We start from the raw sequence: 15,943 nt of genomic DNA, 5'->3' as shown, positions 1-15,943 counted from the left end.
CTGGGTTCAATTCCAGCCTTGGGTGACTGTTCTCCCCATGTCTACGTGGGTTTCCTCCCACAATGCAAATATGTGGAGATTAGGTGAATTTGGCCACGCTAAATTGCCCATAGTGTTCAGGGATGTGTAGGTGAGGTGCATTAGCCAGGGGAAAATATAGGATATGGGAATGGGTCTGGGTGGGTTACTCTTCAGAGGGTCAGTGTGGACTTGTTGGGCTGAAGGGCCTGCTTCCACACTGTAGGGATTCTATGAAATGTTATAGGAAGGGTATTGTTAAGCTGGAGAGGGTTCACAAAAGGATGTTGTGGGGACTGGAGGGATTGTGCTATAAGGAGAGGCTGGGGCTGTTTTCCCTGGAGCGAAAGAGGCTTAAGGGTGACCTTATAGAGGTTTATAAAATCAGCAGGGGCCTGGATAGGGTGAATAGGTCTTTTTCCCTGGGATGGGGGAGTCCAGAACTAGAGGTTCTGGTTTAAGGTGAGAGGGGAAAGATATAAAAGGGACCTGAAGGGCAAAGTTTTCATACAGAGGGTGGTGCGTTATGGAATGAGCTGCCAGAGGAACTGGTGCAGGCTGGTACAATTACAACACTTAAAAGGCATTTGGATGGGTATATGAATAGGAAGGGTTTAGAGGGATATGGAACAAATGCTGACAAAAGGGATTGGATTAATTTAGGATATCTGGTCAGCATGGACGAGTTGAATCATGCTATATGACTCTATGACTAGTAACTGGAGACTAATAAAGCACTGAAGAGAAGGGAATAGATTACAGCCAAAAAATACAATGGGGGTAAAAATTACTCAAAATACCTAACATAGAACATAGAACATAGAAGAATACAGCGCAGTACAGGCCCTTCGGCCCTCGATGTTGCGCCGATCAAAGCCCACCTAACCTACACTAACCCACTATCCTCCATATACCTATCCAACATGTCAAAACAAATGCTGTATGTTACTAAATACTCCATCGGGGTAGTGATCATACATGCTATCATAGCACTGGGCACTTGGTAATACTCAGAAGACAGACAGGAGTTCTTTGGCTGCATGTAATTGTCTATCCAAGTGCATTTTGGAACAGAAATTGGAATTCTAGAGCCACAGCTCACCTGTGTCGGATTGAATTTTACAAAACCCAGCCATGGTTTGGAATCATTTTGTGCGTGAGAGACCACTACATGGCAGAGTGGAACATTTCCCAAGAGGAAGTCCAAATGCCGGGAGGTACCAGCAAACAAGTTGGTGATGGCACCAACGGCCAGGGTTCCTCCACTGGCACTGTGGGAGCTGGCAATCCGTTGGGAATCTACAACGTTCACAACAGCTCCTGACAGCGGAGACGGCCTTACCTCCAATACTCTCATCGGCCAGGGTCCCGAAATGTTGCTTCAGGAATTGCTCCTGGTCTGGTGTCCTCGGCACCGTGGTGTCACGTGGGAAGCTCCTGCTCAGCTCCTCCTCTTCTTCCTCCATGTCCGAGGAGATTCCATCCACACTCAGCGGCTCTGTACACTCCGAGTCTGCAACGGCAACAGGAAGTGCTGACCCACACCACCACCCGAGGGCATATTTACACCCCAAAGCCTAGTACTTGGTAAGACAAACCAAGGCAGAACCTACACAGTGAATGGTAGGGCACTGCAGAGTGTTGACAAACAGAGAGACTTCGGGGTGCAAGTACATAGTTTCTTGATAGTGGAGTCGTAGATAGACAAGGTGGTGAATAAGGCATTTTGCTCGCTTACCTTCATTGCTCAGAGCACTGAGTACAGCAGTTGGGACGTCATGTTACAGCTGTACAGAACATCAGTCAGGCCGCATTTAAGATTATTGTGTACAATTCTGGTCACCCTGCTATAGGAAGGATATTACTAAACTGGAAAGGGTGTAAGAAGATTAACTAGGATGTGACCAAGACTGGAGGGTTTGAGTTATAAGGAGAGGCTGGATAGGCTGTGAGTTTTTCACTGGAGCATCGGAGGCTGAGGGGTAACCTCACATTGGTTTATAAAACCATGATAGGCATGGATAAGGTGAATAGCCAAAGTCTTATCCCAAGGGTGGGGGAGTCCAAATACCCATAGGTTTCAGGTGAGAGGGGAAAGATTTAAAAGGGACCTGAGGGGCAACTTTTTCACGCAGAGAGTGGTGCGTGTATGGAACGATCTGCCAGATCTGGTATAATTACAACATTTAAAAGGCTGCTACATAATCGAAAGGGTTTAGAAGGATGTGGGCCAAACGCAGGCAAATGGGACCAGTTGGCATGGCTGAGTTGGGCTGAAGGGCCTCTTTCTGTGCTGTGTGACTCAATGACTCCTGCTTCTCAGCTCCAAGTTGGTCAGGCGAAGTGAGAATCATTAACAGCCTCCCTGCTGAGTGAGAACAGGTTGGAAGAGGCCAGTGGGAGCAGCAATACTCCCACGACTGCCATGTCCCCTTTGGCACAGGGTCTCTTAGAACAATTCCACGGCAACAAACCAGTATCACACGCAGCTTAATTCCCGGGCAATACTCTCTTTGGTTTGAGAAACCTTTAAAATCAAGGTCAAATTTAAGTGCAACCATCTGAGGGTGCAAATGGGTTAGAACAGTCCCTCTTCACTTTAGATTTAGATTACTTACAGTGTGGAAACAGGCCCTTTGGCCCAACAAGTCCACACTGACCCGCCGAAGCGCTCTGGGACCAGCTTTGAAGTCCAATTGAAGATCTCTGCTGACTGATTACAGATTGATTTAGGTGGACACTCCTTACCTGAATGGAGAACCCCAAGCGATTCAAAATGGCGTCCACACAGCGCAACTCTTTGCGAGCGCTCTACAGCGGATCTTATTCTCACGTTTCCTACCAGCGTTCTGCACTTTTAAACCTCAATTCTAAGTCTGTTAAAATTTCTAACAATGTTCTTTTAAATCTACTTGCAGATCTGAAGATTATTAGATTTCTGAATGGACCTCTCAAATTTCAAATCTAACGTTGAGGTGGCTTTTGTGAACCTACTTTGCAGCCGTAACTTTGTATTCCTCGCTCTGTTCAATCACCCTGTGATCTTTGTACGGTATGATCTGCCTGTACAATGCACAAAACAAAACTTTTCACTGTACCTAGGTATGTGTGATAATAATAAATCAAAATCAAATCAAAAGTGAGATGGAGCTGCTAAAACCCATTCAGTTCTGGAACAGAAAGTGTTCACTGGAAGTAAAAGGATTCTCCAGTTTAGTGAACAGCATAAGATGCATTTAAGGGGAAACTGGATAAGCCCACCAGGGAGAAAGGAATAGGGGGCTCAGCTAATGGAATGAGATAAAGGAATGGCAAGGAGCTGTTCACGCGGCATTGATATGGACCAGTTGACTGAATGGGCCTTCCTCTGTGCCGCACAGAAACTAGGTTTCTATGTTTCAACAGCAGTATCTATCTCCTGGTGATGAGCGAGTACCAATACGTGGCCATGAATCTCAGGACTTTATCCCCCACAGAGGGAGGAACGAGAAGGGACCGGAAACGCGCCCTCGGCTCTAACCTTCATGTGGATGTTCGGGGCTGGAGAAGTGGCTGCTGGAATAATCCACAGAGCAGGCGCTGTCGGGGCTGTGCTTCTCCAGGACGCTGTGGCTGCGGTAAGGCTTTTCCTGGGGGCCGTGCTGCAGCTCCTTCACCTGGTACTCACTGGCAAGGCATGGAGGGAAGCTGTTAACATCACTGTGCAGACCGAAACTGCCCCCGCAGCCAACGCAACAGAATCCACCTCCCTCTCCGCAAAAGGGCATTGCCCTCGGTTCCTCAGGATTCTTTCCCGGGATGTCGACGCGGCCAGGTAAGCATGCGGTTTGCTGCTAGCCGTGTATCACTTGGTAGCGCACGTGGCTCTGTGTTCTAATCCCACTCCGGGGACGAGAGACACAAAAAAAAACCCAAGGAGTAGCCATCCTTCAAAATGAGACATGAAACCGAGATCTCCTTCTGCCTGCTCAGGTGGGTAGGAAAGACCCCCTAGCGGTGTTTTGGAGAACAGGAGGCGCATTCTCTGTTAATCCCTCAATCTGATATGACAAAAGGAACACTATCCTGTCATTGCCACATTGCTGCTTGTGGGAACTTGCCTGTGTGGAAACTGACTGTTGCATTTACAATATAATAACGAGCACACTTCTGAAAGTATTTCACTGGACGTAAAGCACTCTGGTAAGTGCTGCATAAATATAGAGAGTTGTTTTTTTTCTGCCCAAGACATAAACAAAGTTTAGTTGCTGCCTTCACAACTTAGCGCTAGATATTTCATTGTTGCTCCAAGTTGAGGCACCCTCAATTGTAGAATCTCTGCAGTGTGGAAGCAAGCCATTCGAGTCCACACCAAACCTCTGATGAGTATCCCATCCTATCCCCGTAACCCTGCATTTCCCGTGGTTAGCCCACCTAGCCTGCACGTCCCCAGACACTACAGGGCAATTCAGCACGGCCAATCCACCTAACCTGCACGTCTTTGGAAACCAGCGCACCCGGAGGAAACCCACCCAGACACGGGGAGAATGTACAAACTCCACCCAGACAGTCACCCGAGGCTGGAATCGAACCAGGGTCCCTGGCGCTGTGAGGCAGCAGTGCTAACCACAGAGGCACTGTGCTGCCCAAGTCATCAGCCTCCGAGGTGCCCTCTCTCCACGGGTCATGCTTGGACACAGAGTCTCACATAAGCATCAGGACTCACCCCTCCGTCTCACCAGTGCTCCCCGTGTGCACTGGGTAGATGGTACGCTCTTCAACCTCCGGTGTCTCCAGCTCCTGACTGAATATGCCCTCCTCACATGTGGGGATTGCGATGCTGCAGGGCCTGACGAAATTGTGCGCGTCCGTCGACTCTTGCTCCTCTATCTGTTGGGGAAACAATGGGAACGGGGTCTCAGGCTAGGAAGGAGATGTCCGGGGCGATTGCGAGGCTGCCCTCTGCAAGTACAGGTTTATTTCCAGGACACAGGTGCAAACAAACCTACACCAAGACTCGCAGGTAGACGGCTCGAAAGGAAAAGTGCCTGACAAAAAAAACTTGCACCTTTCAGTAGTAACAGCAGCAGAGGCAGGAAAATAGGCTGACTGACAGTCAAGAGTTGTTCAATCGATTTATAAAGTACCTGCTTTCCTATAGCTGTGCAATGGTGGTGTAACATAGGAACGTGTGAATTACTGGGTGAACAATGTTGGGAACTTCAGGCTTTTGGAGATGGTAGGTCATGCCAAGGGGGCCAATGTTCAGCCAAAGGAAAAAAGAATATGTCTATAATTGTCTAGGCTGACGTGTGACGTTAGACCAAGTCTCAATATGTATAAATGATTGCCACATGGAGGGATGGATGGAGACAATGGAACTCCTTCTGAAATACCTGAGCTCTATTCATCTACAGCATCAACAATGACTCCCTGAATATGCCTGGCCAGACTTGGCAGTAGTGTCTCAGGCTGTTGGGCCCTTTGTTGAAGACAAAATTGCTCCACCTCTTCTATACACATTGTGCACTCCTTCAGATCACATTGGTAAACTTTCTTAACCACCACATCTCCAGGAGAATAAGTTCAACACAATGACAGAAGTCCCTTGGTGCTCTCTACAGGAGAAAAAAATCAACTTGTTGCAGCTAGTGGTGGTCAGGGCATTTTGACTCTGTCTGAGACAATGTGTAAATCAGACTGCGCAGAGTCAGTTTGGAAATCTGCACTGTGTTATAAAACAGACAGCAAAGACAACCAACACAGAATGTACACGGGCTGACACAAGTGAGAAAAAGCAGCTAGGGTGTAATGGGTGTAAATCTGGAGGAGCATATTTCACATGGGGAAGAAACAAAAACTCTCAAAACACTCCTCAAAGGCATCACCAACCACAAAATCAATACTGAGCCGTCAGTAGGCATCAGTAGGAGGGGTTGAGGCAGCCAAAGACATACAATTAGGTGAACTGGCCATGGTAACTTGTCTATAGTGAGTAGGGATGCACAGGCTAGGTGGATAGGCCATGGTAAATTGTCTATAGTGTCTAAGGATGCACAGACTAGGTGGACTCGCCATGGTAACTTGTCTATAGTGAGTAGGGATGTGCAGGCTAGGTGGATTGACCATGGTAAATTGTCTATAGTGCCTAGGGATGTGCAGGTTTGGTGGACTAGATTAGATTACTAGATTACTTACTGTGTGGAAACAGGCCCTTCGGCCCAACAAGTCCACACCGACCCGCCGCAGCGCAACCCACCCATACCCCTATACCTACCCCTTCACGTAACACTACGGGCAATTTTAGCATGGCCAATTCACCTGACCTGCACATCTTTGGACTGTTGGAGGAAACCGGAGCACCCAGAGGAAACCCACGCAGACACAGGGAGAATGTGCAAACTCCACACAGTCAGTTGCCTGAGGCCGGAATTGAACCTGGGTCTCTGGTGCTGTGAGGCAGCAGTGCTAACCACTGTGCCACCGTGCCGCCCACCGTGGCCATGGTAAATTGTCTGTAGTGCCTAGGGATGTGCAGGCTAGGTGGACTCGTCATGGTAAATTGTCTATAGTGCCTGGGGATGTGCAGGTTTGGTGGATTGGCCATGGTAAATTGTCTGTAGTACCTAGGGATGTGCAGGCTAAGTGGATTAGCCATGGTAAATTGCCTATAAGTGAGTAGGGATGTGCAGGTTTGGTGGGATTGGCCATGGTAAGTGCGGGATTACAGCGATAGGGTAGAAGAGATAGGCCTGGGTGGGATGTTCTTCGCAGAGTCAGAGCAGAAGCGAAGGGCCAAATGGCGTCTTTCTGTATTGTAGGGATTGTATGAACCAAAAGGTTTTGTTTAAAAAGTCATGTTTTAAGGACTCTCTTGCCAAGGGGAAAGGAGTGGAGGGATGTAATGTTCTAGAGCGTGGGTCCAGACAGGTGGGAAGTAGGGCGAGGGTGGTGAAGGAACAGAAGGTATGCTAAAGGTCAGAATCTGAGGGGAAAATTCCAGTGGAGGGAGGGAGGGTCAGCATGAGGTTGCAGAGATTTGCCCCCATTTGTAGGGGCTGCAGGAACAGGCAGATGACATCCACACATCCTTCGAGCTGATTGGCCAAATTAAGGCGGGTGTTGGAAAAGGAGTAAGGACATCCTTGGGCTTTGTTAGCGGGGTAGAAGAGTGAGGAATTTACACTAACCGTTAGGCCTCAGGCTGAATTCTGTTGGCCAAATCCAAGCATCACACTTTGAGGAGAACATCAGTGCTTTGGAGGAACGGTTGCCGAAGAGATTCACTGGGATGGTGCAGGGATATGGAACTTCTATCATGTGGAGAAACGGGAGATGTTGAGGTTGCTTTTAAAGCCAAAAAAAAGATTAAGGGGGCATTTAACAGGGGTGCTCAGAATCATAAGCCGTTAGATAATTAGGAAGAAATATTTTCCAATTGACAAAGATTGGTCACCAGATAACTCAGATCAAAATATAAAAGATTTTTTTTTTCATTTTTTCACACAGAGAATTGTTACAATCTGAAAACTTAACGTCTGAAGGCATGGAGAGAAAGGATTCAGTTACACCTTTCACTTGGATAAATGCTTGAAATGTTGGGCTCCAGAGAGAAGCAAAACTAGGTAGGTGTGGAATTGCCGAGGGGAGAGGGGTGGAGGGCTACAGGCAGAATATTCTAGAGCATGGGTTGCAACAGGTGGGGAGTAGGGCGAGGGCGGTGAAGGAATAGAAGCTGTGCTAAAGGCCAGGACCAGAGGGGAAAATTCCAGTGGAGGAAGGTAGGGTCTGCGTGAGGTTGCAGAGTCTAGCCCCCATTTTGTTGGAGCATTTTGTAATCAGAAACAATTGCAAAGGGCTAGCACGACAAGGCCGAATGGCTGCCACGCAGGAACACCACTCACGTCGCTCAGGAGAGTCTCGATGCTGATCCGGACACGGCGTTCGTGGTCACTAGCTTCCTCGGAAACCCTGCTCCCAGACAGCGCCGGTCCAGCCCTGGGGGTGGAGTCCGTCAGCGGGGAGAAGGAGAAGGAGTCCAGGTTTCGGAGGTCCAGCATCGACTTCACACTCAGCTCCAGGTTGTCGGCGTGACGGGACCAGCGGCCCCTGGGACGAGGGACATGATTGTGCATCGAGTCCAACCTGATCGCCACATCCTCTGCCTACATTGGGGAGGGGGGGGGGGAGGGGGGGGGGGAGGGGTGGGGAAGAGACACCAGTTATCATTCCAAGAGGCATACTTTCATGAAAAACAAAATCCTCACTCTGCAAGACATCCCCCAACACAGCGACAAGCATTGATACAGCACCTCTTACTTATTAAACCTCGCGAGGTTCGTCAGAGCAGCTACCAGACAACGTTTGACACGATTCTGCGTGAAACTGAGGACTGCAGATGCTGGAGGAGCCAGAGTCAAAAAGCATGGTGCTGGAAAAGCACAGCTGGTCAGGCAGCATCCGAGGAGCAGGACACTTAACATTTCGGGTCTAAGCTCTGACATTCCTGATGAGGGGCTTATGCCCGAAACATCGATTCTCCTGCTCCTCGGATGCTGCCTGACCAGCTGTGCTTTTCCAGCAACACACTTTCCAACACTGCTCTGACTTTGATTTTTACCTTTCCCTCTTCGACAGGATGTGGGCTCAGCTGGCTGGGATGCACAACCACTTACTGCCCCTCGGGGAATCACCCTCGAGAAGGTGGTGGCAACTTGGTCACTTCCTTGAATCACAGCAGACTGGGCGGGGTTGGTACACAAAGAGCTCGGGGCGGGCGACAAAAGACTTAGTGAAAGGGGTCGGTTTTAAGGTGCCGTGAAAGGAGGGCAGAGAGTCAGGGAGGGAGGATTGTACATAGAATCCCGATAGTGTGGAAGTAGGCCATTTGGCCCATCGGGTCCACACTGACCCTCCAAAAGAGCATCCAGACCCATCCACCCCACCTATTCAATCCCTACATTTACCCCTGACTAATGCCTCTAACCTACACATCCCAGAACACTCTCTGGGTAATTTAGCATGGCCAACCCACCTAACCTGCACATCTTTGGACTACGGGAGGAAACCGGAGCACCCGGAGGAAAAGAACATGCAAACTCCACACAGACAGTCGCCCGAGGTTGGAATCGAGCCCAGGTCCCTGGCGCTGTGGGGCAACAGTACTAACCACTGAGCCACTGTGCCACCCACCACACATCAAGCACGGGACTTATTTTAAGGAGATTTACTAATTCCTGTATTAATACATTAATATCATAAAGACAATGGAATGTATGATGATTAAGCCATGAATATAATAGGTGCTGTATATGAATGTGGATTATATACAACTCATATAGACAGTCTGAGACAATATGTGAAAGGTGGTGCAAAGTCAAAAATAAGTAAGCTTCAATCATGCTCAAACCTCTCAAAATTGGCATATTTAGTAAACCCCATTAAATCCATAATTATCTATCGCTAATAAAGTGACCCCTGCCTTGCATTCAACACCAGAAGGAACAGGTATGCTCTCTACACTTGCTGAGCTGAAATTCTGAATGGAAGATTACCTTACTATTCTCCCAATGGTACAGACTCTTCATGCTCCCGGTATACTGTATCCTTGTGGGGATATCTGGAACACACAAAAGGAGGGGACATCAACCACTTTCCTCTGTAGTGTTAGCTAAATCACCCCACCACCAACTGGCACATCGCTTTCCTCGAATATAGTGGTGCACTTATCTTGACATCTTTACTCAAAACTATACAGGTAATCATTTCCAAATGAACTTTGTAATTTTAGCGCAGGGTTTCATAGTTTTACATTGTCTAGTCATTTCGCAGGCAGTTGGTAATATACACTGCTGGACCCCCCATGTCATAACAACAGTTCAGACACATTGTTGGCTGGCCAATATTTAAATATGACACCATTGGACTCCCATGGCTCACTATCGTTAATGGTCGAGTGCTAGACTCCTATTGGGTCTTCAATGGTGCAATGTTGGATTTCCTCTCCTCAGGAGCACCAGTGATAACTCCATGTTATCTAGATGTTGGCACAGTTACCGCTGCCTACTTGCATGATCCACAGTGATCAACCCCCCATTTCCCTGGCAAGTGTGATGGTGTCAATGCTTTTCTGGAAGTGCTGTAGAGAACCAGGTTTAGTGCAGACCAATGCTGTAAGACGGTTTTAGAACCAGCTAGAATTAGTAACCTGATGTCCACGAAGAATGGTTGCTGAAGTAAGGAATATAAGAAGAATATTATTTTATACAAATGAGGAGAGATCTCATAGAAACCTACACAATTCTAGCAGCACTGGACAGGGTAAACGCAGGAAGGATGCTCTTCCTGCTCACCAGGGTCTTCAGCCCCAGGGGTCCCAGTCACAGGGAGATGAGAAATGTCTTCATCCAAAGAGTGGTGAGCCTGTGGAATTCTCTGCCACAGACAGTGGTTGAAGTCAAAACATTAAAGAAGAAGATAGGCATAGGTATAGAGTCACAGAAACAGACCCTTCGGTCCAACTCGTCCATGCCGACCAGATATCCCAACCCAATCTAGTCCCATTTGCCAGCACTTGGCCCATATCCCTCTAAACCCTTCCTATTCATGTACCCATCCAGATGCCAGGGGAAAGAGTCTATTTATCCTATCCATGCCCCTCATGATTTTATAAACCTCTGTAAGGTCACCCCTCAGCCTCCAACGCTCCAAGGATAACAGCCCCAGCCTATTCAGCCTCTCCCTGTAGCTCAAACCCTCCAACGTTGGCAACATCCTTGTAAATCTTTTCTGAACCCTATCAAGTTTCACAACATCCTATCTATAGGTAGGAGACCAGAGTTGCATGCAATATTCCAAAAGTGGCCTAACCAATGTCCTGTACAGCCGCAACACGACCAAAGCTAATGGGATCAAAGAGCATGGGGAGAAAGCAGGTACAGGAGATGGACGATCAGCCATGATCATACGGAATGGTGGAGCAGGCTCAAAGACCTGCTCCAGTTCCTATTTTCTATGCTTCTGGGAGTTGGATGACACACAATGTCTGCAGCATTACATTGGAAGATTAACCAGAACTGAAAGTGACTAATGCAGGCTCTCCCACAAGTTCAAGGAGCTGGTTGAAGAGATGAGGGCCTGCAGTAGCTCTCCAGTAAGAGTGGACCTACCATTCGCCACGTTCGCGGTCATGCCTCGCTTTGGTGTGATGCGTGCAGAGCCCTCACAGTGTCCTTCGTCCTCCTCATTTCCATCGTCCTCCGCTTCCTTCTCACTGTCAGAGGACATAGCTGTCTGTGCAGCCACGTCGAATGTTTCCGGCCTACGGTGTTTGAGGTGAGGGGGGGAATACAAAGAAAGGTGTTATGATCTGGAATCAACCTTTATATTGACACAACCAGAGAAAGAGAGAGAGAGAGAGAGAGAGAGAGAGCAAAATGAAGAAGGATTCAGAGAGAAATAGAACAAGATACAGGTCATTCTGCTATAGTGCGTGTTTCATTAATATAAATTCACTATGATATAATTAACAAATTGGAGATACTTATTTCTAAAGCATGAATGTTTTAAAGCTTGTTATAACATGATTCCAGCCTCATTAGTTTAAATGGTGCTGCTATTACACAACTTTCTCATGACACGGGATTGCATAAGAATGGAACTACCGTGTTATTGCAGTACCGACTGTATAGAGAAAAGGAAATGAAAGGGGGACAGGGATAATGTTGAGTACAGAGATAGTGAAGGATATAATGCAGTAAATAGTCTTGTCTTTCATATGAACAGTGCAATCAACACTAACAACACTGGTCAGTTCCTGCAGCTTCCAGTTCTCCACATAGTTTCACTTCAATGACAGTTCCTCTAAACCATTCCAATGCCTCTGTTCTGCTTGCTCTGCATGATCCAAAAATGCTCCCTTTTTTAACACTGGGAATATCAGGCATTGTCTTCACTTCCATTCCCTATCCCATCATCCTCTCTGCTCTCTCTCGGTTTGCCACATATTCTGTTCTCCTCCCCAAGTCACTAGCGAGTTTGACCTTCAGCTGACCTTCTGACGCTATATTCTCACCAACACACAGAGTGTTTAGTTCCACCTCTGTCCTATTACCTGTCTTCACCCACACTTCAGATCATGTGCTGGTTGAAGCTTAGTCCCATCCAATTTCCATTTCTGCACTTGACCAGTCCAGTGTTCCCTTGGCCAGACTCCAACTCTCGAAAAACATCAGCTCAACTTAAACTCTGCTGCCGTTATCCTGACCCACAGCAAGCCCCTTCATCCCTCACCCTTGTGCTCAACTAACCATTAGCCTCCAAAGCAGAAAGTGGCCACCAATGATTTCTGCTTAAACATTTTTCCTTGTGTTTAAAACCCTTCCTGACGTCACACCTATCTTTGTAACTTCCTACAATCCACACGTAATCGACACTTCTGGTCTCCTATGCATCCCCGGTTTCCCTCAAACTCTTGTTGGTGGTTTTGCTTTCAATTATCTGTGGTCTGAACGTCTCTCCCGAACTACAAGACACAGCTCTGCTCTTATACCTGTTTGGGCTGGAATGCTTTTGCGGAGGTGTCTTCATTTGCTTCTTCTCCTTCTGCTTGATCTCTGCCAGCCTCTGCCTCATGTTAATTGTCAGCTCCGAGCTCAGCCTCCAGATGAATATACAGCTGTGGGGAAGGGAGAGAGCTCGGTTACACCTACAGTTCAGATTAGATAATAACACCTTGTCCTTTGCCTAATACATGACTGTTCACGACTGATTATCAGATCAGTGTCCTGCATAGCCATAACACTGGGCAGCTCGGTGGCACAGTGGTTGGCACTGCTGCCTCACAGCACCAGGGTCCCAGGTTCAATTCCCGCCTCAGGCGACTGACTGTGTGGAGTTTGCACGTTCTCCCCGTGTCTGCGTGGGTTTACTCCCACAGTCCAAAGATGTGCAGATCAGGTGAATTGGCCAGGCTAAATTGCCCGTAGTGTTAGGTGTAGGGGTATGGGTGGGTTGCGCTTCGGTGGGTCGGTGTGGACTTGTTGGCCCGAAGGGCCTGTTTCCACACAGTGGGTACCAGATCAACATGATAGATAGGCAGTGACAATGGGACTTAATTCAAATCTGACCTCATTCAACCTTTCATGTCATGAACTTCAATACATATGCATTGTGTCGACACGCAATGAGAAAGAGCTTGTGCTTAAAACAAAAAGGAAAAAGAGAAAGACACACACAATGCAAAAGCTGTCAACCTCATTGACTAACTGAATACTGAGTGCTTAACCTGCCAAGCAGAGTAACAGAAACAAAAATTAGCTTCAAGATGCAATGCAGATTGAGCAAAGCATTGTGGATGCTGGAGAAACTCAACAGGTCTGGCACTATCTGTGGAGACAGATTAACAGAGTTTTGCTTCCAATATGACTCTTAAAGTTATAGAGTCACACAGCACGGAAACAGACTCTTCGGTCCAACCCTCATCCACACCAATCAGACATCCCAATCTGACTTAGTCCCATTTGCCAGCATTTGGCCTGTAGCCCTCTAAATCATTCCTATTCATATACGCATTCAAATGCCTTTTAAATGTTGTAACTGTACCCTCCACCACCTCCTCTTGCAGTTTGTTCCATACACATACCACTATGTGTGAAAATGTTACCTCTCGGGTCCTTTTTAAATGTTTCTCCTCTCACCTTAAATCTGTGCCCCCCCACCCCCAACCAGTTTTGGGCTCCCCCACCCTAGGAAAAAGACCTTGGATACTCACCCCCATCCATGCCCCTCATGATTATATAAACTTAATAAGTTCATCCCTCAGCCTCCAAAGCTCCAGGGAAAAAAAACCCCGGCCGATTCAGTGTCTTACCATAGCTCACAATCCCCCTGTCCCAGCAACATCATTATAAAGCTTTTCTGAACCCTTTCAAGTATCACAACATCCTTCCTACAGCAGGTAAACCACAATTGTATGCAGTGTTCCAAACGTGGCCTAACCAATGTCCTGTACAACCACAACATGACCTCCCAACTCCTGTACTCAATACACTGACCAATGAAAGCGAGTGTACCAAATGCCTTCTTCACTATCCTGTCTACCTGCCACTCCACTTTCAAGGAGCTATGGATCCCATGAGATCTAACCTTACCAACCAGTCTCCCATGGGGAACCTTGTCGAAACCTTACTCAAGTCCATATAGATCAAATCCACTGCTCTGCCCTCATCAATCTTCTGTGTCACCTCTTCAAACAACTCACTCAAGTTTGTGAGACATGATTTCCCACCCACTAAGCCATATTGACTATCCCTAATCAGTCCTTGCCTTTCCAAATACATGTAAATCCTCATAATCCCCTCCAATAACTTATCGACCACTGATGTCAGGCTCACTTGTCTACAGTTCCCAGGCCTATCCTTGAAGGTTTTCTTAAATAATGACACCACATTAGTGAACCTCCAGTCTTCCAGCACCTCACCTGTGGCTGTTAATGATGCAAGTATCTCAGCAAAGAGCCCCAGAACCACTGCCCTACGGGCTGGAAGATTGTATTCTGTTTATGTTGGATTGTATTCTTTCATGCTGTTGGCAAAGGTGGAGGAGAAGCAAGTGAACAGACAAACAGACAGAGAAGGTGCCCAGAGCAGAAGACAAGAGGAGTTCTCAATGCGTATAATGGAAAACAGATCAGCTTCTCTGAGAGCAAATCCTTACAAGTAGGATAGTGGAAGAGTAGGTTGTGGAAGGGATTAAGGCTACTGTATTCGCTGGTCACTATTCAGTTTCTTTTACATTGGTGAGATTAAAATCACGTCTCCACTCTGTCTGTCAGAATGACCCTGACCTTACACTTGCTTGCCATTTTAGTTCACCACCTTGCTTGTCATAACATTCTGGTCCTTGGCCTGTGGCAGCACCCCCATTTTCCCTTTAGGCACTTCACAGCCTTCAGGACCTAACTCGGGCTTCGACAGCTTCAGAGCCCGAACACCCGTCCTCCAGTTTGCCAACACTACCCTCCCTCCCCCTCTCCCCCCCCCCTCAACCCCCACCCCAGTGAGAAAGCACCTACCTGTCTCCCGACACAGAGATGAGATGTTTACAGTCATTGGTGAATTTCATTCCTGTCACCACCTCTGAAAAAGAGAACAGGGTCATCGTGGAAATCTTAGGCATGGGTTAATGAGTGAGACAAACTCGAGATCATCACTCGGACTGAAGCTTATTGTATTGACCGAAACCAGTCGACTGAGATCATTGCTGAGCGGTGGAGATGAGAGAGGTGTACCCTGACCAACACTGGTTTGGGAGGATCACCGTAATCAGGGAGGATTAATGAAGTCCTTCATGGTCCCTGGTTCATTTCCAGGTGCCCCTTCAACTACTTTGCCTCACAGCGCCAGGGGCCTGGGTTCGATTCCAACCTTGGGCAACTGTCTGTGTGGAGTTTGCACATTCTCCCTGTGTCCGTATGGGTTTCCTCTGGGTGCTCTGGTTTCCTCCCACAGTCCAAAAATGTGCTGGTTAGGTGAATTGGCCATGCTAAATTGCCCGTTGTGTTCAGGGATGTGTAGTCTGGGGTAAATATAGGGTAGGAGAATAGGTCTGGGTAGGTTACTCTTCAGAGATTTGGTGTGGACTTGTTGGGAATCTAATCAATACTGGCTTGTAACTAACTGCATTGGATGAATAAACAGTCCATCAAGTAGCCTCTATTAATTAAACTGGAGGAATTAAAAATGTGGAATGTGCAACGTCTAAATATCTTTCCCATATTTTAGAACTTTAATTCTCTTTTTATTCTTTTATTCATGCATGGGATTTGGAGCATTGCTGGCTACAAAACATTTATTGCCCAGAGGGCATTTAAGAGACAACCACATCACTGCAAGTCTGGAGTCACATGTAGACCACACTGGGTAAGGATAGTTAAAACCAAGTGTTC

At 47.4% G+C, this 15,943-nt stretch overlaps 1 protein-coding gene across 3 annotated transcripts in view; it reads right to left on the bottom strand.

Annotated features, from left to right (window-relative positions):
• mapkbp1 (mitogen-activated protein kinase binding protein 1) overlaps positions 1–15,943 on the bottom strand; it is a 229,896-nt gene that overhangs the window by 27,412 nt on the left and 186,541 nt on the right. For all 3 annotated transcript variants that reach the window (XM_072569283.1, XM_072569284.1, XM_072569285.1), the window contains 8 exons: positions 15,071–15,134; positions 12,548–12,673; positions 11,166–11,317; positions 9,552–9,616; positions 7,902–8,162; positions 4,724–4,887; positions 3,539–3,684; positions 1,361–1,531 (listed from right to left, as the gene is read on the bottom strand). In XM_072569283.1, the coding sequence (XP_072425384.1) occupies positions 1,361–1,531; positions 3,539–3,684; positions 4,724–4,887; positions 7,902–8,162; positions 9,552–9,616; positions 11,166–11,317; positions 12,548–12,673; positions 15,071–15,134 (1,149 nt within the window). The remainder of the gene's footprint in view (positions 1–1,360; positions 1,532–3,538; positions 3,685–4,723; positions 4,888–7,901; positions 8,163–9,551; positions 9,617–11,165; positions 11,318–12,547; positions 12,674–15,070; positions 15,135–15,943) is intronic.

The sequence above is a fragment of the Chiloscyllium punctatum genome, chromosome 4 (genome assembly GCF_047496795.1).
Source record: "Chiloscyllium punctatum isolate Juve2018m chromosome 4, sChiPun1.3, whole genome shotgun sequence".
NCBI classification, from domain to species: Eukaryota; Metazoa; Chordata; class Chondrichthyes; order Orectolobiformes; family Hemiscylliidae; genus Chiloscyllium; species Chiloscyllium punctatum.
Note: the sequence above shows the minus strand (reverse complement) of the source record. Positions and strands in the feature narration are given on the sequence as shown.